This window comes from Anomalospiza imberbis, chromosome 11, assembly GCF_031753505.1.
Source record: "Anomalospiza imberbis isolate Cuckoo-Finch-1a 21T00152 chromosome 11, ASM3175350v1, whole genome shotgun sequence".
Classification (NCBI taxonomy): Eukaryota; Metazoa; Chordata; class Aves; order Passeriformes; family Viduidae; genus Anomalospiza; species Anomalospiza imberbis.
This window is the reverse complement of record NC_089691.1, coordinates 5823446-5850449: the sequence shown is the minus strand read 5'-3', so window position 1 is coordinate 5850449 and position 27004 is coordinate 5823446. Positions and strand designations below refer to the sequence as shown.

Below are 27004 nucleotides of genomic sequence, written 5' to 3'. Positions count from 1 at the left end.
AATGGGGCAAAACACGCATGTATTCCTCAACACATTATGTTCACCTTTGCATCCTGTGGTTGTGCTGCAGTAATCCATTTATTTTCCTAGCAGTGTTTCTGACATGGTTCCTGTGACTTCAGGAGGCTGCAGCAGTTCCTGCTTCCTGCATCCCATTCAGTACTTCATGGTTGTATTCATAGTGCCGTATTTAGTGCTTCACAAAATCAGTGCTCAAGTCAGATAAAGTTACAGTTTCATAAAATCATTGTTTTGCAAGAGATTTGACTCAAGCTTTTTCTTCTAGCTTTTGCAGAAACAGAATAAAATTGATGCACCCTCTTTTAAGGGGAAAGAATGCATTTTAAATTGAGCCTTTTTTATTTGTCAGTGCTCAGCTTACTAAGGGTTAAGTTGCTCTAGAAGACACTGAGGTGAGGTCTTTTAAATTTGGGCTTGGGGTAAAGCATTTTGCAATTCTTTTTGTCAGTGATTCTACCTTCCAGTGTCACTGATACTCAAATACAATTTTCACATTTGGTGGGTGTTTGATAGCCAAGTGAAAATTGCTGGATGCTATGGAGATGTTTTTTTTTTTTTTGTTTACAGCTGTTAACAGGAAACTGAGCAGAAAAAAAAAAAAACAAAACCCAAAGAGAACTCCGTAGCCAAAATCTCTACCAACAAACAAAAACAGGATGGATGTGAAACTGGCCCTCTGGTCATTATTTTAGAGCTTGTTGTTCTTTAAAACTGACTTCCTGCAATTGTTCCCAAAACTGATGCATGGTGTGTTTTCTAAGAAAGAAGAGTGCTAGAGACTTTGGCTTCCATGAAAGATGGGCTTTATTGATTTCAGACAGTAGGAAACAGATAATTTCATTTAGCATTTTAAAGGGAATTGTCACTGGCTTTGCTCTGATACCTTTTCTTCCCTGTGTGGTTAATAGAACTTGTAAAAAATAACTGGTTTTGTTTGCCTCCATCATTTGGTGCTCATCACAGAAATCAAAGCTTTTGTAATCTCTGGTCTTCCCATAATAAATTTAGGAGTTTAGGCAGTGTTTCTGTGTCCCATAATATAGCCTGGCATACTTGCTGTTGCAGAAAAGTCAGGATTTCAGTTCTTCCTGACTGTGTGAAAGATGGATTCTAAAATACCTGTTTACAGAGGCCAAGGAACCTGCCAAGAATCTGTTCAGGGCTGAGATTGTCTTGAGTTTGGGACTGAGAAGTCTTAGGGAATTTGGGAAGAACTTGGCTGTCACCCTGACAGATGGGGTGCTTCATTGTGGGCATGCTCTGAACCTGTGTGTTCACACTAAAACAACAATAGTCACAGACTAAAATGAGAGGGACCAAAGACCCCTTGTCAGGGGTGGTTCAGCTTCCCCTGGCTTAGCAGACCTGACCTCGTGCAGCACTGCATTGCACAGTTGTTTTTTAGTCCAATGAGTACTGAGAGATTGGAGGTGGAGCAATGTGTTTGCTGCAGGTTTGGTTAGGGAGTGACTCTTACCAGTGCTGGTGGTCTCTGTCTTGCAGTGTTGGAGCCCTTGCTGCCATTGGAGTTACTGTCTTTGCAGTAATTGTCATTACTATTATTCTGTGCCTCACCTGTTCCTGTTGCTGTCTGTACAAAGCATGTCGAAGACCACGGCGTAAGTAGCTCTAAATTTATTTTATTTTTCACATCTTTGAAGAGGATTTTTTTAATCCCTCCTGTGAAATTGTGTTTCTATAAGAGATGAAAATACTCTGTTCAGAAGTTGCAATACCTAAATACTAAAAATAAGCATTTAAGCCACTTCAGAATGTGAAGTTGCAGAGAGATGTTTTGGAATATTTTCTGAGCATTTAGAAGTTCTCTTCCATCCCATCATGTGGGGGGTCTGGGAGTTGTTTGGGGTTTTTGTTTAGGGACCACCAGCACTAACCATGTTCCTTTTCCTTGCCTGTAGCTGTGGTGACCACCACTGCCACCACGACAGTGGTTCACTCTGCCTATCCCCAGCAACCAGCAGTGCCACCCAGCTACCCAGCAGCTCCGTACCAAGGCTACCAGCCCGTGGCTGTGCAGCCCCAGCCGGGGATGCCGGCGGCTCCGTACCCTGCACAGTACCCTCCCCCTTACCCCATGCAGCCGGCGGGACCCCCAGCTTACCATGAAACTGTGGCAGGTAAAGGCAGCACCAAGTGCTTCTTCATCTCCTAAACAGCTAAAGACACAGCTGCTCTGGAGAAAATCTTATGTTATTTGCATTTATTGTTTTCTGTGGCTATGTTAATATGGATATTGTCAGTTCAGTCAGAGAGAAAAAGAGAGGGTTTTCTAACCAGGTGAGAGTCTGGGAGACAGTTGGGAAAGAATGTAAATAATTCTCTAATCTGTCTTGTCCTTCACATTGTTTATAGATATGTTCTGGCACCGTGCATCATTCACTGCACACCAATGGTGTGAGTTGTTTTTACTCTAAGACCAATGAAATTAGCCTACATGATGTTCTCTATAAATAGAGCAGTGCATTTGAAATAAATCAGAGTTCATTCACTTGCCTTCGACTTAGAGTCTTCTTGTTACTGTCCTGCTCTACAGCAACATGTTAATGCAAATGTAAACAAATTATGTAAAACTCAAGTTATGGTGGATGCTGCTATTCAGCCTGGTGGAAATTTCCCTATCACTGTTTCTGCATTAAGCATTGCCAGAGGAGGTGTGAGCTGGAGCTGTACTGGCAAAGTTTGGCAATGTGTGGGACTGTCAGCAGATCCAGTAGAATGTTTTACTAATTCAGCTGACATTTAATATTAAAATCAAAGTCAATTAACATACATATGTGCATATATATGTGTACATGAGTTGGATGTTTCCACATTCCCTTTCTAATCTAATATCTGTGAGCTCTATTCTGTAAGAGCATGTAGTGACAGGACAAGGGGGAATGGATTTAAACTAAAGGATAGCAAGTTTAGATTAGTTATTAGGAAAAAAAATTGTTTACTGTGAGGTTTGGGAGGCCCTGGCACAAGTTGGCCAGAGAAGCTATGGACACAGAAGTGTCCAAGGTCATTTTGGATGGAGCTCTGAACAACCAGGTCTCATGGAAGGTGTCCCTGCCCATGACAAAGGGATTGGAAGGAGAAGTCTCTTGACGACTTGCATTTAGAATTATCAGAATCTTCTTTCTTCAGCTTTCCTTCTTTCACAGCATTGTTTTCATGCAGCCTTATTGTTGCAATGACTAATTCCCCCTTCTCTAGTAATAGCTGTTCTCTGAACAATTGGCTCCAGACTGCTCAGAGGGGCCAAAACTATGCTTTTACCTGTAGGATCTTCAAGTTCTCTTACAAACCTCACTGGTCATCCTTCTAAGTAACAAAGCATAGTCCTGACTAGTAGATAATGCTCTTAGAAAGTAACTCCCAGGACAACTTGAATATAAAAATGGCTTTTCATGGTGTGAAAGATTTGCAAACAGTTAGAAATTTTACATTACTAATGTGCAAACCAGCCCCACATGTGAAAACACTGACTTGGCAGGACTGTTTACTCTATTTTTCTGTTATAAATGCCAAAGAAGCTGTGGGTTTTACAGGATTATGCCAAAGTGCTTTGGCTTCATCTTTTTCATATGAGGGAGACAATAAATTAGTCATTTCACTTCTCCTGTCTGGTTTCTCAGGCTGTTGCTGGTTTGTTAGTTTTAAAACAGTTGTTTTGTTTTGGGGTTTTTTTTGGGTTTTTTTCTGGGAACATACCAGAACACTTTCCATGTTGGCAGCTGAAAATGCCTCACAGTGAGAGTTCTTTCCTTCATTTCTCCTGCCTGTTAACCAAGGAGCAGGCTGTTAATTAGGTCACATGCCAGGGGAGAATACCTGCTCTGCCACACAGGAGCTTAACCCACTCACTTTACAAGATCAGCAGAAGATAACCACACTTGCACTTTCCAGGGATCTGATCAGGTGCTACTTGAACAAACTTGTGCCGTTTGACAGAGCTGAAAATGGAGATGCCACTTGAGAGCAGCTTTTCTCTGAAGAGTAGAAAATAATGATCTCTTCCAAGAGATGCACATCTGGTTAGAAGTCAAACTCTTTCATGTGCTCAGTAGTGGTGGGATATTTTTTTCCTTTTATTTTACTTCCTTAATTAATTTATGACACTTCACAGGAAAAAAATTTCCCTGAAGGAATCCTAAGATGATTTCTGTAGTCCTTTTACCAGTGTTTTTTTTCTCAGCACACTATCGGGTATATATTCTTGTATGTGCACCCCTTACTTCCACTGGCTCTTTTTTTGAGCCAGATCTGTTCCTTTTTTCAGACCAGGTTCTCCCCTAAAGGCTGCTCATGTACACTCAGCATCAAAAAAGCCCCAAATCCAACAAGAACAAAAGTTTTTGTACTCTTACTTTTGAAATGCAGATGTTTCATGAGTGAGTACAAGCTGTTTTCAAGTCCAATTAAGATACTGGCTAAGTTGAACCTCTTAACTGTACGCTCAAAACAGAAATTGCCATTTTATATGTAGAGTTCAGAATGTACATTTTACGAATCTGGTTTTTCTTGTGTTTTGCTTTTGCAGCTGGTGCTGGAGCCCCTTACCCCACCCAGCCTCCTTACAACCCTGCTTACATGGATCCTCAGAAGCCCACCTATTGAAAAGCTCTTCTACTGTGCTTCTGCATACAAAACTTTTCAAAATATGATTTGTTCTGTTTACACCATGCACCTGTACTATATTTTTCTGGAAGACAAAAATCTTTTGTTTAAGTAGAGTGAAAATCAATTCAGTATCTTCTCTTTTTTTAATGCTCCAAGGAAGGAGTATTTTTCTTGCAGAAGTTAATTTATACCTCAAGCAAATACAAAAAGAGATTTTGCTCTAGATACAATGAGAGAAGTGGGAAGAAAGAGTATTTCAGAAATACAGGACCACAGTACCATTTGCTGTGCAATAATTTTGAGAGGAATGATCTAATATGAGCATTGTCAAATACCCAAAGCTGTAGCAATCTTTTGCACAGTATTGAAATATAAAAACTTAACGTCTAAGAAACTACCTGATACATGTTATGTAAGTTCTGCCTGTTTTGAAGCTACTGTTGTTAGGTAAGCTACCATTTAATACATTTCATTTATCATTCAAAAGGGAATTTTCCTATTTTGCAACACATTTACCCTTGGTAAGAGGTAGTAAACCATGTTTAATTGTCTTTGAGCTAGTTCTAAATAGCATGAGTTGGTTAGTTCCTTGTTTTCTGTCCCATTTTAAGGTTTATAAACTGTGCCTCCATTAGGTGTTATAGCTAGAAATCAACAGACTCTCTGCCACTTAAAGGACCAAATAGATAAAAAGCTGAAACCCTGAAAACTCTTCATAAAAATTATTGGATGAGTATTACCTGTTCAGGTAGTATCGGACAATCTTACTTCAGCTTGTACATTGTGTTCATCTGTTGATGATGAGTTTGGAATTAAAATCAGTCCCTTAATCACACGTTAAGCAGAGGTACCTTGGCAGCATTCAGTCCTGCCTCATCACAGAGGAGGAATTCTTTTACAGGAGGGATGGGATGTCAGCAGAAGATTGGGGTTTTAAAATGCTCAGGGTTTTTCCACTGTCTCTAGTGGGAGCTGTAGGTGGCAGGAACCTAAGAATTACAGACCTTTATAAATCCAGTCTGCATTGGAGTAGCAATGTGCAGGGTGAGGGGCCACAGTGGGCATTAAACCTCCCTTTTGTCTTCAACATTCTCATAAAGCTGAGCAGAGAATGAGAAGTCAGGCAAAGGAAGGATTTTGTCACAGCCAGGTAATGCATTTTTAAGAAGGTAATGCTTTCAGTCATGAAACATCTTGAGACATCCTCATGACTGTTAACACTGCTGGGGCTTTACGCTTTATGAATCTTTCATTGCTCAGATAAATAAGGTGGGGTTTTTTTCACTGACCTCAACAATTCTGTCTTTTCCAACATTGAAATGCAAGTTGTTGTTAATCCTCGTAGAACTATGTAGTTATTTGCATGTATCACTGTGACATAATCGCTGAAATAATTTTAACATATCTTTTACACTGATTTTACTTTTTTAGAGAGGCCATTGAGCCATTTGTCCTGTGATTCTACATTTGGGGTATATTATTGTTTGGTGCATTGTTTTACCTCACAGAGTGGATGGAAATTGCTGCTGTCAAAGGCAGCCTTGTTCCTTTTCCTCATTTTTTGAGTCTATTTCTGAATTATTCCAATTCCTTTTTTAATAAAGTTTTCAGGGCATTTCAGAAGAACCTTGTTGAAAGTTTTTACACTGGGGTTCATGACAACCTGTGCCCTCTGTTACACCTCTCTGAGTGTTGAAGTTAGTAGCACGATACGGTGCCAAGAGGCACTTACAGAGCATGTATCCATGTATCCTGTGTCTGTGTGTTCCTCCTCTTTCCTGCCTTGTCAGCTGAGGAATTGGGCAAGACTTCATTAAACTGTTAGATGTTACATGGGACCAACCAAAAAAGTGATGTCTCCTGTATGGAGGAGGAAGTATTGCCTCAGAAATCTGGAATGTTTCTGTGGGAGAGCACTGAGTAACTGCAGAAATAAATCCCCTGCTACAGATCCTACCCCTGGTGTTTATTCGTGGAGAAGGAGGGCAGAGATTGTTCCAGCACCTTTGTTAGCCTGTGTAGAGCCAGGCCAGGGAAAGCACAGGTACAGACAGCATCCAGACTGTGGCTTTCTGAGGTTACTGTGTCCTGCTCTTCCTGTCCCCCAGCTGGTGTGACAAAGGGAGCAGCTCGTGGCAGTCACAGTGTCGTGTTTGGGTTGTGAGAGGGAAATCTGCAGTTTCATGGCAGGATGGCTCAGTCATTATCCCTGAGGAGATGGGAGGAAACTAAGGTGGCAGCAATAACAGACTTTCCCAAATACAAGGTTTTGGGGTGGAAGTTGTACAGAACAAACAGATAGTCCTGAATTGCCACTGCTCTCTGTGTGGTGGTGGGAGATAAAGGGTTGGGTTAAGGAGCCTGAAAATTGACACCTTTCCATCAGTGGATATGTGCAAATGATGACTATATACAAGTGAAGAGTCATTAATGTACAAGGAACTGCCTTAGCTGTACTATTACTAATTCAGTTACAAAACTTACTAAAAGAAAATGGTCCATTTCACAATTAATCAGATTGTGATTAATTTCTTATTGCTGGGGCATTAATCATCATTAATAATGAGGTGTAGGACCAAATTTTATTTGGTTCTTGCCCGGCAGCCTTGTTGAAGCTTGTTTTCAAATACTGACAAGAATGGGATGGTTACAGGAAAGATGGAGATGATCCATAAGTTTTTGGTTTAAGCACTGCTGATGTATCAGTCCCAGTAGCTGTTGCTTTCACGTCACACTTGTTCTCCACAGTGCTCTAGGGATTGGGGAGGGAGCTAAGACTTTAAATGGTGATATATCTCTTTTTTTTTTTGAATTCTGTAAGTGCCTTTGTTTCAGAAATGTTTTGTGAAATTAAAGACAGTAGAATATTGAATTTACTAGATAATCATTGTTGCTTTTGTTACATACTGTAACCTCGCTTTGTATGTTGTTTGTAGGTTAAACATAAGTATTCAAACCAAATGGCATAAACTCTATGCACCTTTGTAATAAATTCAGTGTTTGAAGTACATTCTGTCAACTTGGTTTTCTTAGCCTCATTTTGAATATTATTTAGGGGTGTATCTGCAAAGCTGCATTTTCCTTCATGTGTTTGACAGCTCGTGTTACTGAGTGTCCTTCACGTCACCTTGTATCATGAATATCCCTTTTGATGGTGGAGACTGAAGCCTAACCAAAATTACAGGTCACAACATAAAGCAAGGACAGTGTAAGCTGCTGAATGATCCCCAGAAAGTCTGCTGCCAAGCAAGTCCAGAAAGACTGATTCTAAGGAAGACTGTAATTTCATTAAAAATATATTCTCAACCTCTTTAGACTTGTGTGTTAAGTATTGTGCCTCATTCATCAACTTGACCAATTCAACATGAGGTAAGTGATGCTTTCTACTCTGTCTGAAAATGTTTTTGCTAAAGTGATTGTGTATTTTATAGTTTTGATAAAAATGCTTTAGAAAGGTTGTATTCACACCCCTGACTCATTAATCTTACACTTGGAAATATTTTATTTGGGCAGGTCAAGAGTATTCTTTATATGACACCACGCAGCAGTGAATTGTTTCGTGTATCAGCATTATTACCTTGAATTGCCAGCTGCATTCTAATGTAGCATTTAAAGGAAAACAAAGGGAGAAACACAGAAATTTTTAACAACCTCACTAACACCCAATCAAATCCCCATAATGATTGGGTAGTTTTGTAGTGTTATTCTTTGATTTTATTGGAGCTGCAGTCTGATAATGTGTTTGAGGTGCAATATAAATAATTTCACTTCCAGTTTTATTTCACATTTTCTCTTAGTTGACTGGGGGCAGCAGACAAAATGCATGCTCCTAAAGACCTAAATCTAGAAAACATATAATTAATATTTGGGCTAGAAATGACACCAGGAAATCGCAGTTATTTGTGGTGATTTTGTTAGCACTGCTTTTTAGTTCATCTGTTCCTCTTTTCCCATGACTTTTAGCAGGTGCACTGGTCCAGTATGGCTGAGTTTGAAAAGTGACAGGCAGAGAAATGCTCAGAGGAAAACTGTGTGCCTTCCCCTCTCGCTGCACACAGGGCTGAGGAGCAGAACCTGGGTTTTGATTAAAACCTGCAGATTTCCTTAAGGAGCACATAGGGTTTCAAAGGTACCTCCACCCTTTATTGCAGCAAAGGGTCGTTTAGGAGAGCTAACTGCTGAACTGAAAAGCTGGGAGCCCAGGGTTAGGTGAGGAATATTGCTGGTTATGTTTTCATAGTGATTTATCAGCAGATGTCTATGGTAGTGTGAATTTTTCCAAAACTAAACTTGGCATGCATTTAAAACTCATGGCAGGGCTGTGTGGGAAGAGCTGGACACACAGGAGGGAAAAGCTTCAATTATTGCCAAACAAGCAATTCTTGCCTGTTTTATTTTTTCCAAGTATGGAAACTCGGTATCATATCTCAGCGCTTGTAATAACTCACAGATTTGCTTTAGCCAGTGGTTTGGGGCCTGTTTTTTATCTCTGGTTATTATTTGACCATATCTAGTTGTTTTGCAGCCTGTACTGCAGGAACCTGGTCAGATTTATAGTTTTCAGTGAGTCATATAGGAGGGGAAAAACATGCATGAGTTAAACCTGTCAGAGGTGAGAGAAAGCTGAAGAAAATGTTACCTTATCCTTTCAAGAGCTCAGGCTTCTGCACTGATGGAATTGTGTCCTCTGCAAAGGCAGCCCCCCCTCAGAGCCACTTAGCCATTATAAAATAACCTCTGATATCCCATTTCCCTTACTGCACTCAAAATAACTTTTAAACCAGCTACTGCAGCCTTTTCATTCTTGCACTTCTTGTTCCTGCAATGGGATTTATGGTTCACTCTCTGATGGTACCTTGCTCCTGGAATCAGGTAGGATGTCATTCTCAGACTGTTGGACAGGGTTTGCAGCTCAGCTGTGCTGTAAAGAAGGTTCTGTAGCAAAACACATTGTTCATTCTCAAAACACCGACTTAAAACATGATTAATGCATAGATTCAGACATTACTGTTTGTGTTACCTCTGTTTGGACTCTCTACAGGCATTGGTATGGAAACAAAATAGCAATTTCCTCTGGATATTTTCAAAAGCAGGTTAGCCTTTGAGCAACTATTGCACTGTCAAGCTTTAGGACTAAGTTTTCAAATCCGTCCAGGCTCAGCAGTCACGCTTCAGATATGAAGGTGTTGGCCCTTGCTCTTGGAAGCACTTTGGTAAACTTCAGCCACAATGGGTTTGTAGATCTTTGTAGAGATCACAGATGACTTTTCTTATCAGTCTGCTAAATTCCAATCAACAAAGTACATTTTTTAACAATTTACACTGGAAGTTTGCGTTTGCTGTTACATTCACAGCAGATAACACAGTCTGTGCAGGCAGAACTGCTGCAATTTGACCCTAATTGTAACCATTTGGCCATTATAGCCATAAATAATATTGCAGACTGTAACAAAAACATGCAGTGGTGAGGATGACTTCGTTCTAATTGTTTAGCACAGGCTTTTAAGCTCACTCGTGGGATTAATATGAATAAACCCAACTCAGGTCAGGGATGTTGTGTGCTACAGGATGAGGTATTTTGTATTTGCCATCTTCAAGCTATGTCAGCTTGGTTTAAAAAGATGGGCTTTTGAGGCCTGACATGACACAAAGCAGTTTGGCTTCTCTGTGGAGTTTGTTTCATTTGGGGGATGGATGAGCTACAGAGGCCCCTTCCAATCTCACCAAATCAAAGATAATGCAAGATGTAGAATTGAGCAAGGTTTCATTAAGCAGGAAAAAGCAGCCCTGGTGAGCTCAGCTTTCAGCCAAGGGGAAACCCTGGTTGCCATTCCCACGGGCAAGGAAGCAGATGGGTGGCTGCTGCTGAGGAATGTGAGAATTGTGTGTAGAACATGCCTTGTGGCTTTCCTTTGCTCAGTACTTCATTGTTGAGTCTTGTGCCTGTGCTTGATGCCAGAGTAAATTGCTTTTCTCAGTTAATACAGAGGCACAGCTTATCTGTAACATGGTGGGGAAGTGCAAACTGGCTGTGGAAAAGCTGCTATGCTGGGAGTTCAGGGAGTGAAGAGCTGGTGATCAGGGATGATGAGCTGTTGCATACATGATTGGATATTTTTAATGCTGAGAAAAATTTCAGGAGAAAGTAAAAAAGGAAAATTGCTGAAGGTCAGCACAATCTTAAAATAATCCTGACAAGGTTGATCACTGTAAATGTCTTAAATAATTTTGGTAGTTCTGTGAATATATTTTTTTCTGCCTTTTCTTTTTAGGAGTACAGGCTCATTTTTCCTTAGGAATGTGAACAGACAATGCCTTCAATTTTAAAAGCTGTGGTTTATTTTCACAATAACACAATGTTAGTGTGATTCCTGTGGGGAAAAAGTTTGGATCTGTTTGGTGTATGGAGCCTGGGTTGTACTGCTTTGAAGTCCAGAGTTGGGAGAAAATGAGAATGTAAATGTACATGTTTGGGTCTTGTCTGTTAGAGGGGGTGGATGGGAAGGGATGCAGAGGCAGGAGGGAACACTTAGCAGTTTTCCTACCAGTTTTTTCCACAGATAACTTCTGTTTATATAAAGTTTAGCAATAATCCACTTCTCCCAAGTTGCCATCCACACACCCTTTAGATGAAGCCAGGAATTTTTAACAAATTTTTATAACTGGATTGCTCCATCAGTTTGGGATTCCTTAGGGAATTGTTTTGTCCAAGTTCTAAACAGTTCATTTGGTCTGTTCACACAGATGGGTTAAATGTCTCTTATCTCTATAAACTCCAATTGTTTAGAGAAATGAAGTGGTGAGAACGGTTGAAAACTGATGATGACTGCATTTTGGGATATGTGAGGTACTGTGACTGTCATATCTTTGTTAGGACAGCTCTGAGGTTGCCCCTCGCAGCAGGCTCATGGCCAGATACTGCTTTACCACAGCTCCTGCTCATTGGGCTGTTCTTAAGGAATTATCTTAATGTTTATTTTGGTTTTGAGGAAGGAAAGGGCTTTTACATGCACTTTCTAGGTCTTCTCTCTAATCCTGAAGACCAGGAAATGTTGTTTGGATGTTGTTTTTTTTTTTTTTTTTTTTTTTTTTGTTTTTTTTTTTTTTTTTTTTTTTTTTTTTTGCTTTGTTTATTTGCTTATTTATTTATTTTACATGGACAAGTGAAATGTTTTTTGTCACACCAATATCTACACCTTGTCTGGTCCAGGGCCTGGTGACATTTCCAGGGTTCTGACCATGCAAGCAAACACAGACTTGGAAGGCTTTGCTGCTCATCCTTCCTTGGTGCATTTCAGCAGGAACATGGCAGTTTTCCAGATGCTACAAAGGACTTCAAACCTGTTACTGAGAGGAGCAGTTGGCAGCTTGTGTTTCACAGAAACGACCTGGCCCTGCCTTGTGCAGCTGCTGCTCAGAGAGGAGGCTGAGCCCAGGCTGGGGGGAAGGAGCTTTGGCCCTCTAGAGGTGCTGGCTTATTATCCCAGTTCTTCCTGCATCGTCATTTCTAGGAAAGTTCTCTTCCAAAGCAAGAGCCAAGCCAGGAGCTTGCTGAGCACACTGGAGTGGGATCTTTGCTGCAGGGCAGGTCACAGCCTCTTTGGGCATGACCGGAGAACAGAATGTCTCCCAGTTTTCCAGAGGCTTCCTTCCCACTCTTGTAGAGTCTCTTGTCCTCCTGGTTCCTGGATCCAGGCTTGTTCTTAACCAAGTCCCTGTTGAAAATGGAAAAGAGCTCTCCCATCCAAACACACACACCTGTGGACTCATTTTAATAACAAACTTTCCTTTTTAGGGTCTAAGGCTCAGCTGGTGACTTGCAGCCCAGTGTGACAGTGAGTGAAAGTCATGCACACTTCAAAGGGTGGGACAGCAGCTCTTCCTCCAACCTTTGGTGCTGAATCCTAGGAATGAGAGGCTCCTTCATCTTCATCATGACCAAAAATCCCAGTCATTCTGCACACATTTAAATATCCTTCTATTGCCTAGGGTGCAACCCTCAACAGTACCATCTTACTCTTTTAAGGGGAACTGTAAAATGTAAGTTCTAGTATTGATTGTTTTTGCATCTCAGTAATTACACTTTCAGCAGATTGATGAAATTGAGTGAGCTCAGGTGACCAATCCTCAGCTAGATATTCAAAGCCCTGTAGTGAACTGCCAATTCTTAAGTTATTTCTAGAAGGGTTTTTAAAATCACCATAAACTGTTTACTAATATCAACAATATGAAAATTCTGGAAGTCACACAAGGAAGTGGTACAGCTACAAAAGACACAAGTGTGTTCAAAAGGCTTTCATATGAATGCAGTGATGACAAACACCTTGGCACATTCAGCACCATAAATTCAGCTGTAGTCACAGTAAAATGGAGAATAGGGAGAAATTTCCATTCCATTCACAGCGGGTTCATACAGGATGGAATTCATAACCAGAACCAGTCATAAGCCATTGAGTGGTTTGCACAGCAGTATCACTCTCTCGTCAAAAGTCCTTTGCTTTCAGCTACATTTCCATAGCACTGAAATAATTGCAACAAAGAAACGTGTCTAGTTGTGCTGTGTTTGAGTGCAACCCAAGATTATCACTTAAAAGGATGATTCAAAGTTTACATTTACATTGGCAATGATGATTCAGATGAGGAAGGACAGAGATCTTTGCTGTTGGCTAGCTGGAGTCTGTTCCTTGGTCTTCTGGCTCAGGAGGATACAATTCATCCAAAATCAGCTCTGCAACAAAAAATAATAATGTTTCAGAGAATTATTTTTTCCTTGCTTCATACAGTATAATTATAGCTGGTATCTGCGTTTTAGAACATACTGATGGTACAGGACTACAGCAAATAAAATTTTTGAAGGGTTCATGCAAACAGGTCTTTAGATTTGTGTTTTGTCACAGAAACTTCTCCCCTTCTTTCCACTATGCCAGGTTGTTCCAAGCCCCATCCAACCTGGCCCTGGACACTTCCAGGAATGGGGCAGCCACAGCTTCTCTGGGCACCCTGTGCCAGGGCCTCCCTACCCTCACAGGGAAGAATTTCTTCCTAATATCAAATCTAAACTGCCTCTAGAGGTCTGAGCAACAACCTGCTGTGGTACTTGTTAAAAGAGAAAAGTGACAGAAGTGAAATTTTTATTTCTGCAATGTGGAAAAAAGCTGACATTCGACTGATTTTTACCTTCAGAGGCACTCAGTTTTTGAGTCTTTTTGAGAATGGCTCTTATGCCTGGCATGGCTTGGTCGTATTGATGGAGAACTTCCAAACAGTGTTCATGGAACAGTTTATCTTTCTGAGACAGGCTGTGCAAGAGTAAAACAGCATCCCGTAAAAACTGAAAAACTTGTTCCCTATGTGCACACAAGCTGGTCTCAGATCTAATCTTCATCCACTGTCTGTGCAACATCACAATTAGTGCCTTAACCACCTGCAAGAGGAAAAAGAGTGCCTCAATACACAAAGCAAAAATAAAGGAGCAGAAAACTTATTTTAGTATGAACTTTACTGCTTAATCTCTTCAAACTTTCAAATTTCAGGATGTTTTCTAGCAAGCCAAAGCAAGCTTCCCTAGGAAGTACAGGACACTTCTATTTTTCTACAGCAAAAAAAAATAAAAGGGGCAAAAAGCAATTTCAGCATTGAGTACTTGGAACTTGTCAGCAGGTTAAACTGGGGCAGGGTGGTGAACATACCTCGAGGTAGCACTGACAGTCTGTGCCAGGAAATAAAACTGCTGGTCTGGAGCACCACACGCAGCGTGTCAGGAGCCTCACTGTCTGTTACAAACACAGGCTGTGTTAGAGTGAGGGCTAAGTTATGATAATTCATTGCTAGTTTCAAATAGTCTTGGGGTATTTTTTTCTCCTAACAGCTGTCTTTTACCCTCAAAATTGTACAAGTTTTTTCTGCTGTAACACTTCATAGAGTCTGCCTTGCACAGAAACCTTCTCAACTTTCTGATCAGCAAAGCTGACAAGGTCAGTGGCCTTTAATTCACTGCATACAAATAATGTATTTACACTTAATATAATAGTGCAGGTGGGGGTAATTGAAAGGGTTCAGAATTCTTTGAAATGGGGGAAGTAGACCAAATAGAGCCTCAAACAAGTCTGTTGTCACTTCTGTCTGTACAAACGGCACAAATGAGGTTTAAAAGCTATTCTTTTATATATAACCATGACAAACAGCAAGGTAGCATTTCCATTCATTGCAAGGAATATAAATCCTAAATCACTACAGAATGCCTTTTAAATGTAATAAATACAATGAAAATGAAATTAAAATCTTGCTTATTTTTACTCTTCTGTTGCTCTAAAAGCGAAATAAACCTTAGTGCTGAACATCTGCAGCCATCCTAGGATCTTCCTTGGTTTTTTCAGTGACTTGAAAGGCTATTATGACTAATGGTCTCTTCAAGGATAGTTATTGATTCAGTTTCAAGCAGGTCCTTTCAAAAGTTAATGTAATCCCTTACAGTGCAAGCCCATACTTGCAGTTTTGTATTTCAGCTAGAGAAAGAACTTGTTTTCAGACAATATTGTGCACTATCCTGCTCCTCCCACTCCCCCAACTGGAAGGAGAAGGAAAGAGCACATGGACACTCAGCCGTGGTTACCTCTTGCTCCAGCTGAAGCCAAAGCATTTCAGATGCTGATTTATCTGGTCTTGATGTTATGTACATGTAGAGTGCAAGGAGAATGCAGGTGTCTGAAACAGAGAGAACTTTGTTCTTTTTCCAACCAGCCACTTGTTCATGACAAAAATTCTATCAGGCAAGAAAATATTTTGAGTTCTATCCTAGGGCTCATGGTACAGGCTCAGCTTCTTGGTTTACTTCCCTCATCTTCAGCAGTGCTGAGGAAATTGGTATCCCGAAACCTTATATTTGCCTTTGTGGTAATCCTGTCCTGGTTCATTCATAAGGAACTGATCAGAGATCACTTTTCATGCAGAGTACTGGAATCTCTGAGCAGTGCCATGAGCACAGATAAATTTAACTTCAAAACTCCTCAAAAGCCCCTTTTTCATCATTCATTCACCTTAAATACACAATCTAGAAAGTTTTTTTTTAAATGGCTATCAAAAGCACAGCTTTTACAGATACCACAAGACAAATACTCTCCAAATCATAAGCAGAAAACAAGTTTTCAGGTAACATAGCAGCCTTTTTGCCTTCGGGGGTTTCAGCACCTTGGAGCAAGGCCTGTTTGCATTACTTATAGTCATGGTAACAGTTCTCTGTCTCCTGCAGTCTTTTACCTGAATGAGAACAGAGCTGAGCAACCAGCAGGTGGTGCTGAGCAAGAGCACACAGGAGTCTCACAGTCAGAAGCGCAGCAGGCAGAGGGGTCTCGGGCCGCAGACAGCGCTGCAGCACCTGGCTACTCAGTAAGTGCTGGAAACTTCAAAACAAAACTTCGTTAGAAAAGGGAAGTGCAGTTACAAGTTGAAAATACCCTATTTTTTGTAGACAGTATCATAATTTGTGGCTTTTAACCTATTCAGAACACACTCGATCTCAAATTATCTGTCATGAATACAAAGTATGCTGGATAACATTGTTACTTTGGCAGTCACTCTGCAGTTCACACTGGCAGTTTTACCTGCCAGAATGAGATCCTGTGCTTTCCTTCTTTATGCACCTCCCAGCAATCACAAAAACCCCAAAATGAATGTTATAAAGCTTCTTCACTTTCAATGAGGCAACAGCATCTGCTTTATATGAACATCAGCAAACCTTGTTACTGATCAGGGATGATTATTATTAACAGCAAAGGCAGTAGAAAGCTCCTCAGCTGCTTCTCAAATATGATCTGAGATGTGATTTCTCTCATACATAGCACAAGTTCTAGTGGAAGCTGCCCAGGTGAGTTTTAACAGAGAATGAAAACTGCTAAACAGCAGACTCTGAAATAATATTAAAGCGATTACTAACTTACTTTATTAACAAGTCCATAGTTGAATTTTCAGCTAATTTTACCAAAACCTTAAGGCTTTGGTTCAGGATATTGTCAGTCTGGGAACCCCTTGCAGCAGAAAAAGCTAAAATCTGAAGCAGCTTTTTAAACAAAGAATGCTGAGCTCCATCAGTATTGGGAGGATCCTGTGGAGCAGGCAGCTCTCCTTGTGTCCTGCTCTCTTCTTTATTGTCATGCTGATTGTCACACAACACATTTTTGTCCATCTTGGAAACCTCTTCATCTCCAGCAGCAGAACTGTTTTCCATTTCAGCAGATAGCAATGTGTGGACAACATCCCGGCTGTAGAACACCAAATAATAAAGGATCCCCAGTGACACAAGAGTAGTTTCTTCAAGGGACAACCTGAAGTCCTCCTTGCCTGACCCCGTGTTTGTGCTGGCTCTGGAAGCAGCAGTTGGATGGGTCCCACAAGCTCCATTCCCTGCCGTGTCCCCGAGCTGCTCTGCTCGGCAGAAGGCACCAACGTGGTGCTCCACCAAGGGCAGGAGATGCACAGCACCTTGGATCCTGCTCTGTGTGAGGGGCAGGAGCCCTCCTTGGCCTTCTGCTGGGTTTCCCTCAGAAAATCCTTCATCCAGAGCAATCAAGTTCAGTCCTGTTATTGCCAGTTTTTGAGCTTCTTGCAGGGATACAAGAGGAGCGATTCCTTCTTGAGTTGTCCTGCTGCTGGGGAGTTGTGTGGGCTTCCTGTCCAAATAAAAGTAAAAGGGAAATGCTTCACAAGAAAAGGCAGAGAACAGACCTGAAATCTGAGTTATCCCTATTATGAATTGAATAATAGAAAGGCCAGAGTACTAAGAGATGTCTGTTTCCAATATAGGAAAAAAGGGGGGAAAACATCATCCTACTCCTTGATGCCTGCATAGAAGAGCCATTTCAAAGCGTTCTAGGTTTCATTACAAATAAAACAACCTATCTGAAAAGCAAAGGTATTTCAGAAGCAACAGTCTAATTCTGTAAAGTGAGAAACTATTATAATTCATATCCAATCTTCATATTTAAAATGCTTTACCAGGAAATATAAATATATATTGGAAAGTTGCACACCAATTGAACATTAAAAATTGAACTGTTTATATTTTGAAGATATAAAACCAAATTTTTGATCACATTTTCAGCATTTTCTTCCCCCTTAACTCATGATCACGTTTCTCTGCTTCCTTCCTTGCAATGCAAGCTACTAACAGCTTTAGTTTAGTTCTGTGCTTTCCCCTAACTGATAATTAACCTAATTATTTTTTAGTGATGTTCCAATGTTTAGTATCTGTGATAATCAAAGATACAGAATGATGTTCCAAATTTTGCACTAAATGGCCTAAGCAGAGCATGATTTACCACAGGGAATGAGCAGTCCTGCATGACCAAGTGTTTCTTAGTACAGAGAATGCCACTGTGCTGAACATGGCAGACACAGTTTAACAAAGAAAATAAAACTTACGTATCCAAAGAGTTGGGTGGCAACACAGCTCCAGGTAGAAGCTCAGAGTTGCTACTGAGAAGGTGGCAGAAACCTAGAAGTGACCCGGGGACAATGGGCTGCTTCATCAGTGCATTCAGCAAGATAGAACCTGGAAGGATACAGAATTTTCTTTGGAGAAGATTTGCCATCATCAACAACAAAAAATCAGTATTTCAGAAGATCAGCCTTACTGCGAGAGTGCTTGCAACCTCAAAATGGTTTTTTCATTATCAATTTTCTTTCTTAAAAGGAGGATGATTTTCAGAAAAATTAATTTAAGATATATAAATATAAACCAAGATATATTTAGAGGTATTTTAATTGTGATTCCATATCTGCAGAATAGCTTGAGCCAAGTGATCACATACCTCAGCTGTTCTGGTGACTTGCCCTCCATTTTCTACTCCAGACATTGAAATTATGTGATGCAATTCCACTGCCAACTGTAACTAAGATAGTACCCTAAAGAATTCTAGGAGCTGACTGTCGAAAATGCTTTATAGAGTTTTAGATTTTTTTAAAGGTAAAAAAATTAACCATTTTCCCTGGTTTTATTTCTGCATTACCAGAATGATATTACCTTGTCTATTTCGTTTGGGGACAGAGTTGTAGGAACCATTTTTTCCTGTTGATTTGTGCTGCTTCAGGGATGAAATTTCAGGATGGGTTATCTTCCTGTCTGAAACAAACAGGGATTGGGAGAACACAGATCTGCACCCATCCTGTACACACAGCCACAGTGTTAGATAATCTTTTAATAATCTCTATATGTCACAATTACCAAGCAAACCAAGGCCAAAAGCCTTGCAGAGTTCAGAAAAAAAGTAAACAAATGTATTTTTTCAAAATAGGCATATTGAGTGTTGTTACCATAACAAACAACAGCAAGACTAATGCTTTCAGGCTACTGCATTTTTCTTTTTGCTGGAGTTCCTACTGCCCATATTTTTAGAATTAACATTGTAACTGACAACATGATTTTTCATGACTCTTCAAGTAAGGATTAGTTGATGATATTCACATTTCTTACATTTATTATTTCCCATTGCTATTAAAAAAAACCACTACTTTTGTTTCATATTATAGCAGTCTTCAAATATATGCAGATATTAATTTCCTAAGGTTTACTCAATGAATTTCAAGATAGAATTTTGTGAGAATTACTGCCCTACATATCAAAGAGGAAATGAGTACATTGTTTCAGTTGCTTCTTTCAATATGGCTAAATATGTACCCTTTAAAATCCAATCCTCAAAACGCTAGAACAAGAATACAAAACCTGACTAGCAGACCAAGAAATAGGCAAAAGATTTCCTATTCTTTATGCAATGAGAAAAGACAGATCAACAATTTGGATGTTTTAGTTCATCACACAATAAAGTTTTTTATTGCAGCCACTGGCCAATTCATCATTGCCACCTTGGCATCTGGTACTAAGGTATGAATTAAAATGATCTTCATGCAAATTTCAGTCATGGCTATTTAACTCCAGTTGGTATAAAGTGGAAAAAATCTAACTAAAACCAAAATAAATAACTGTGAATTGACCGCAACCGTTCAGTCACAAAATACTTCTCCAATGTAGAATGTTCACATGTTGCTAAAAATGTTGCAAGCTGTACATGGGTTTACCTTCTTTGATTGAAGTAGTCAGGGCCATCAAATTTCCTGAAGAACACGATGGCCTAGTGGACATTTCAGCACTGAAGGATTCCTTTGTAGGAAAAGATCTTCTTTCTGGCTGTGGAGAACATCCTTCTGATTTCACTTGTACCACAAGATTCTTTTTAGGGCTAAGATAAAAAGACAAATCAGTATTTCTTTTGTAATTATTTTATTAAATAACCATCTGTTTTCTTTGGGATGATGTTTTAGAGATACTTCACTATATACTCTTTGAATTTCTGTCACAGACACAGGGAAGGCTCTTTTTTGAGCAAATTCCATAGATGTCATCAGACTTTTTTGTTGTATTTTTTTAAAGACAACAGGGCTAAGAGTCACATGAAGAAGGAAAACCTCTTCAATAGATTAAACACATGTATTACAAAAATGAACACAAATTCCTTTTCTAACCCCCTACCTTGTTGCTGGAATTGCCTGAGAAAGGTGTTTGTTTCTTTCACAGTTCTGAAGTCGTGTTCTTAATTCATTCATTTCTGCATCCTTGAACTGCAGCTCGGAGTGCAAGGACTGTAACTGAAAGAGGAGTTCAGGACAGTTTTACCAGTTCAGAAGTGGTGCAACTGCAGAGCAACTGAGTTACAGAGAGCTCCAGATCACCATCTGCTTACTGTGAACTCCAAGATCTCCATTTTTAGGAATGTTAGTCCAATTAACACTATCTGAGAACCAAGTGCCTGAAGTATTGTGAGTGGCTAAGACAGAGCAAGTGCCACGCAGAGCATGGCTCCAGTGAGGCTGCAGAGCCAACTGGGCAAAAGCAGCCACTGTCCTCTTCAGGGCTTGCACAGCAATGACTGCAACAAGAACAGCAATCTGATCAGAGCCACAAAGCATGTTCTGTCGCTTTTTCCCACTCTAACATACATTCCAATCGCAATGGTCTCGGGATGGCTTCAAAAAAGCAATAAGTAAACGAAAACCTCTACCACCTGAATTTCACTACTTTATTTGGCAGGGGAAAACCCTCAACAAGTTCTTCCAAATGATTTCTTCCAGGTAAGAAAATAAAAGCAAGCATTGTGGAAATTTCACACAAATTTTGTTCCTTTGACTAAACGGTCTGTGACATCATTAAATCATAAATCAGCATCTGCAAGTGATGTGCAGGTAACTGACAGGTTTACAAACCTTTTTGGAGAACTCTTTTTCTTTATCACTTAAAATCTGAGATTTTTGCTGTTCCAGTAGCAGGTATGATCTTTTCTGTTCTTCCATAGCATACTCCATCTGCTGCATTGAGTCACGCAGAATTTTAATTTCTCCATTTTTAGTGAGAATTTCATCCTGCATTTCTTTCAGCTGCAAACGGAAGAATTACATTAAAGGATGGGTATAGCCAAAAGTATGCTTTTGCAGTATGTGGTTGAAAATTAGGTGTATTTGTAATTTCTAGGGAGAAAAATGCTCCTGGTAACCCAGCTCAGAAATTCTACACATGTTGCCTCTAATTTTTCTCTAATTAAATCAGGCTCAGCTACTGTTTCCTTTAACATAATTCAAAATGACAAGATCATCCTTCTCTTTCCCCTTCTCTGCAATTATGTTTTGGGTTTTGTTTTTTTAAAAAGTGTTCTAGTCACACACATCAATAATTTATTCATTGTTTGGATGATAACAGTGATCATTTAATTACACTACTACATCCATCAGGACAGCCAACAAGCACTCTAAGACAAGGTGAGAGAATCTTCATGACATTGAGTCTCTAATACTTCCTGAGCAGCCACTACCACTCAGAGACAAGACTTTGGGGATAATAGAGAAGTTACTCAGAAAAGCAAGAAGAAAAGATCAGAAAGACACTTTCTACATCTGTAAAATTATGATTTGATACAGTATACAGGTAGGAGATTCCCTGATAAAGGTGGATATAATAGAGCTGAGACAGATAGAGAGAATGGAGAAAGGGAAACAGAGTATCTCTCCATAAATGACCACCAGAAGGTAAAGTAACATAAAGTCAATTGAAAGTCACGTCACTTTCTCAAACCTTTTAAGTTAAACAAAACAACTCTGGCTGACAGGGCAGAGAAATTATTTGATAGGGAACAAATAAAACTGAAAAATTAGCATTTGCTAATCTGAAATAACCAAGAAATAAAATATTGCTCTCACTCTTTAGTATTACTAGAGCTGTTTCTAGTACAATGATTTTATTTTAACACAACCCTGGATTAGATCAAGATCAGATCAAGATTAGATCACCTTGATTAGAATTAAATGCTTGGCACTGGATTTATCCCACCTTTCAGTGATTCCTATCAAAAATGTGATATTTAGAGAAGGGAGGATATTGCCAACCTTCCGTTTGACTTCTTCATGCTGTGTCTGCAGCACTTCAAACTGGAATGCATCTCTCATCAGACCATCTTCTGCTCTGCTTCCTGCTGCAGGGAAAAGCCAAAATCTGAAGCCCAGATGATGAATGTGCATCACTGGTGACTCAACACCAAGGTTTTGTTATTTGTCATTGCATACATCTGAATATCTTAGTATTTTACTGTCATTACAAACAGGTAAACTGCCTCATCTAGCCACCACAGGAACTTTGCTAGTGCATGTGCATCAATTCTTATAACAGAAGAACCTCTGCCCCTTCAAATTTATAACTACATAATGGTTTGGGTTGAGAGGGACCTTAAAGACCATCTTATATCTTAAACCAGCAAGATGACCCACAGCAAAAGCAAGCACTTCCTCTGAGATAACTTTAGTGAATGCACAAACAAGGGCTCACTGAAAACTTACTCACCTGGAGAGGTGACAGATGTCAGGGTTGCTAAAACAGATTACTTAAGGTCTTTAAGGTTCATTATGAAGAAACCCCTTCTTTAGTTTCTTTCAAAGTAAACCTGGAAGTCAGCTGTTAATACAAGGCATGCTATGCATTTATTAATGGCAATTAAGAGGGGAAAAAAATCTGAAAGCCAACATGCTACTAGGATGATACCTAAAGCATGTTGAAAGTTTAGGAAAGTCGGGTTTTTTATTTGGCAGGTTTAACATGCAGCACCCTTGTCCCAGGCTGGCATTACCACACACACCGCAGGCAGGGCTCCTGGTGCTGTGAGATCAGCACAATGTTCCTGCTGGGATTGCTATTCTCGTTGTTCCTCTGAGTGCCAGCCATCCCTCTGACACCGGGGGTACCACCGTGGGGTGCTGGTGGCCAGGGGAACGGGCAGGAGCAATTAATTCCCTTGAGGGAACTGACAAGAAACATGGAGCAAGTCTATTTACAAGAGCCTGCAGTGACAGAACAGGAGGAAGGGGCTTCACGCTGACAGAGATTTAGGTTAGATATTAGGAAGAAGTTCTTCCCTGTGAGGGAGGTGAGGACCCAGCACAAGGTGCCCAGAGGAGCTGTGGCTGCCCCTGGATCCCTGGAAGTGTCCGAAGCCAGGCTGGACGGGGCTTGGAGCGGCCTGGCATAGTGAAAGGGGCTCCTGCCCATGGCAGGGGGTGGCACTGGATGGGCTTTAAGGTCCCTGCCAGCCCAGGCCATGCTGCGGTTCCTACAGGGGCACCAACCCCTTTGGCGGCAGCGGGCCAGTGAGGGGCAGCCGCCGGGACACACCGACCTTGCCGCCCGCCCCGGGGCAGCTCCGGGGCTCCCCACGCGTGTCCCGCGGGCGGATCCTGCGACAGCGCCTGCGAGGCCAGGATGTCGATCTGCTCCAGGTCGTCCGCCGTGAAGTCATCACTGTCCCCGAAGGGGTCCATGATCCCGGTCACGGCGCTCTTGGGGCGCTTGTGCGGGGGAAGGACGTTCCGGAGCGCCGGCGGGGCGGCCGCAGCGCCGCTCTCCCCGCAGAGCGCGGGGCCGCTCCGCTTGCGCTGCCCGGGCAGCGCCGCCATGGCGGGACCGGGACCCGCGGGCCCACACGCCGCGGGGCCGCCCCGGCCACGCCCCCCCGCGCGCGCGGCGCCCGCCAATCACCGCCGGGCAGCGCTCCCCGCACAGCCAATAGAGTGGCGGCAGCTTCAGAGCCGGATGTAAGCGCTCTCGCGATTGGTCGCGCACTGCCGACACGTAAACGCCTCGCTGATTGGGGGCGAGGGAGGGAGGCGGGAAGGATCGTCCCCTCAGCAGTGTGAGGGGAAGGCGGTGACGTCAGGCTTTCGAGCGATGACATCAGACTGGGCGGTGACGTCACCGTGAGGGTTGTCCCGCTGATGTCAGACCTGGCTTCATCCCGGGCACGATGGCGTCACACCGCAGCTGGAGGGCGGCTGTGACCCGGCCACAGACACGACTGCCCTCGATAAACTGGGACCTCTGAAAGTGTCAGGGAAGTGCAATATTTGCAAAAGTCCTGTGCTAAACCCCCCCTGTTAAATTACTGGCGTTAACCTGCTTTTGTAATCCTATTTGGCCCGTTTTTAAATGTGGACTGAAAAACAGTTTCGAGCTCTGTATAACTCAGGTGGGTGTGAGGCCACAGCTACGTTAATAAACCTTTTAAGAGAAGACTAGACCATAGTCTTGCAGCACATTTTTAAAACAGAGCTACAAGTTATTTTCATTTCTACAAATCAGATTACAAATCCCTTGATGGTCTTTTAAGTGAAAACCACTGTGCTAGTGGGACATATTTCCAATTCTGTTAGAAAACTCTGAATTTTCTTGTTCATTTCGCTGTTGCCCCTCACATGCAGGGAAATTGGGTTATCGCTAGAGGGTAATTCTCTTTATCCCTGCACTGCATGAGCAGCCTGTGAGGAGCCAGTGAGGCCCCAAGAAAGCCCTGAGGGTTCCCAGCCGTGCTCAAGCGGCAGCAGTGATCCCGATGGAATCAGCGGCTGGGAGCAGCTCATCTGCTCAGCTCGGGTGCACACAAAAGGGCAGTCTCAGAGGGCAGGTGCACTTGGAGCACTTCAGGTTTGAGGTGCTGCTTAAAGGTTCGATTTTTGTTTCGCCAAGAAGTTGTTTTATCAATTACGTGCCAAACTGGGGAAATTGGGGATGGGTTTGATGCTCAAAATACTGAAGGTACCATTATTTATGTTTGGAATTATTGCTCTTCTCCCTCTAGTGGGAATGGTAGCATAATGTTTGTAGTCTTGCCATAAAGAAAAGTTTCTTCTTGCTTTCAAGAATGGTTTTATCTCTTTATATTTAGAGAGAGATGCTTTGAGGAGACAGAGTAAAAACCAAAATTGCTTGTTTAGTTTAAAACCTCTCCTGGCAATTTCTAGTGCTCTGTTCCTGCTGCTTATGTTTAGAGACATGTATTGACAGCTTAATTTAAGTCATCTAAAAGGAACTGGATGTAGACACTACTTGTTCATAATTCTGGTTTGGTTTTGTTTGCGTGGGGTTTTTTTTGTTACTGTTTGTTTGTTTGGGATTTTTTTGTTGTTGTTTAATAAATTAGTAGGATTATGCTGGTATGGCTATTTTTTATTATTGCTCCTTTAAAATAATAGTATATCGTTTGAGCTGTATACCTTCAGTTTTACTTTCTCCTCTTCCTCTAGCTGAAATTGAGGAAAAATAGAACACTTGCACAAACTTTATTTTTAACAAGATAAACCAAGATACTGACTTTGTTTTTCTCTACTTCAGGTGTTCCTGCTAAAGAGAAAATAACTTGTAGAGGATTAGAATAACAACAAAGTAAGTCTGAGATGGAGAATTTGCTTTAAATAGAGCTGCTTATGGAACCATTTTTGGGCAGGGGGGATGAAAGTAACACAGTTGAATATCTGCTGATTTCTCATTTTTCTGTGTCTTGCTTACATTGAGTCTTAAATCTGGAACTCCCTGAGGAGAACACAAGAAAGCAAAGTGTGAGTTTAGCGCTACCTGACAACTGTGACATTTTTAAATTTTTATAGCCAGAATTTCTTGTTTCATTTGAATGTTCCACTTGGGACGAATGGATCCAGGTGTCAGACCTCAATCCATGTGAGCAGTGTTAGCATTACCAATTGACTCTTGCAGTACTTTTAGCTACCATTCATCTGCTTTCTACTCTTACCATTATTTTAGTTTCTCACGAGCAAGTTAAAATCAGGGCCCTTAATGTCTGTCCTGGCTTTAGCAGTATCTTGTTTTACCGACTTAAGTGTAAAATCGCTGGGATAACAGGGAATTTGTGCATTTCTTCATTTGGGTGCACACATTGTGGAAGGAGTAAGCTCTTTAGCCTAATTAAGCACTAAGTTTAATAACTTATGCGTGGATTTGGACAGTTCTTAGTGCTGCTAAGAACTGTAAAACTGTAAAAACTGTATGTTTATTCTAAATGCTAGCAATAATTCCATAACTCCAATGCAAGTGTTGTTTCTTTGTCCCTTATTTCAATTAAGATCGATGTGAAAGTGTTTTGTGTTCTGATTCTCAAAACACTGAGTAAATCAAAACTCAAGTGGATGAATCAGTCCAGGTATCAGCAGAGATGATTAATTTTTTAGCTTAGTTCCTAAAGTGTGAGGTACTGAAATGCAAATGGAACTTAGGTGAAAATTTGTTATAATAAAATAGCATCTGGATCCAGTCCTGAGAGTCGGTTAGGAGAGGAATAGTCTGGGTTTTGGGCAAATGTCAAGAGTTTTGTCATTAGCTGGTCCAGGGAAAGGAAAACCCGCATGTCAAGGATGACCTCGGAGCTGTATGTCTGGGATGGAGGGGGGTTTTAGTCTGTGCTTGTATTGGGTCCTGAGGAAAGAGAGGGAAAAACGAACAAGGCAGGATAACGGCGCTGTCTGCCTGGAATACCGCTGGCGATGGAGCTGATGGAGGGATGAGAGGAGCCGCCGCTGGCCTGGGGTGGCGATGAGGGCAGGGCAGAGCCGTGAGCGCGGCCGCCCGTTGCAGCCGTTAATTCCGTTGGGTGAATGAGCGCCGGGCCGGGCAGAGCGGCGGGGGCCACCTCCGGCCCCGAGCGCTGCCCGGCGGGGCGGGCTGTCCGTGCGTCGGGCTGTCGGTGCGTCGGGCTGTCCGTGCATCCGCGCCGGTCCTGCCCGACGGCCAGCACAACAAACCCGCCCCGTCCCGCCCGCGCCGCCCGGCTGTTGCGCGGAGCCGGCCGCGGGGGCCGGGCCGGGCGGCGCTGGCAGAGCCGTGAGCGCGGCCGCCCGTTGCAGCCGTTAATTCCGTTGGGTGAATGAGCGCCGGGCCGGGCAGAGCGGCGGGGGCCACCTCCGGCCCCGAGCGCTGCCCGGCGGGGAGGGCTGACCATGCGTCGGGCTGTCGGTGCGTCGGGCTGTCCGTGCATCCCTCCCGGTC

The 27004-nt window shown here is 41.8% G+C and overlaps 2 protein-coding genes across 3 annotated transcripts; one reads left to right on the top strand and one right to left on the bottom strand.

Moving 5' to 3' along the window:
* Nucleotides 1-818: 818 nt before the first annotated feature.
* Nucleotides 819-7655, top strand: SHISA5 (shisa family member 5). The gene is made up of 4 exons (XM_068201401.1): nt 819-841; nt 1525-1640; nt 1941-2159; nt 4568-7655. The coding sequence occupies exons 1-4, from the start codon at nt 819-821 to the stop codon at nt 4642-4644; spliced, it is 435 nt and encodes a 144-aa protein (XP_068057502.1). The 3' UTR covers nt 4645-7655.
* On the bottom strand, nt 5736-23645 carry ATRIP (ATR interacting protein). Of its 2 annotated transcripts, none has more exons than XM_068201540.1 (13): nt 23352-23645; nt 22072-22157; nt 20899-21069; nt 20168-20283; nt 19717-19877; nt 18665-18763; nt 18064-18193; nt 16584-17312; nt 15904-16046; nt 15260-15351; nt 14337-14420; nt 13825-14071; nt 5736-13375 (listed from the first exon to the last, which is right to left on the bottom strand). In XM_068201540.1, the coding sequence occupies exons 1-13, from the start codon at nt 23626-23628 to the stop codon at nt 13314-13316; spliced, it is 2397 nt and encodes a 798-aa protein (XP_068057641.1). In that variant the 5' UTR covers nt 23629-23645; the 3' UTR covers nt 5736-13313. The 2 variants fall into 2 exon arrangements, with proteins under 2 accessions (XP_068057641.1, XP_068057642.1); XM_068201541.1 differs by having other exon boundaries at nt 22072-22154.
* Between the last annotated feature and the right edge of the window lie 3359 nt (nt 23646-27004).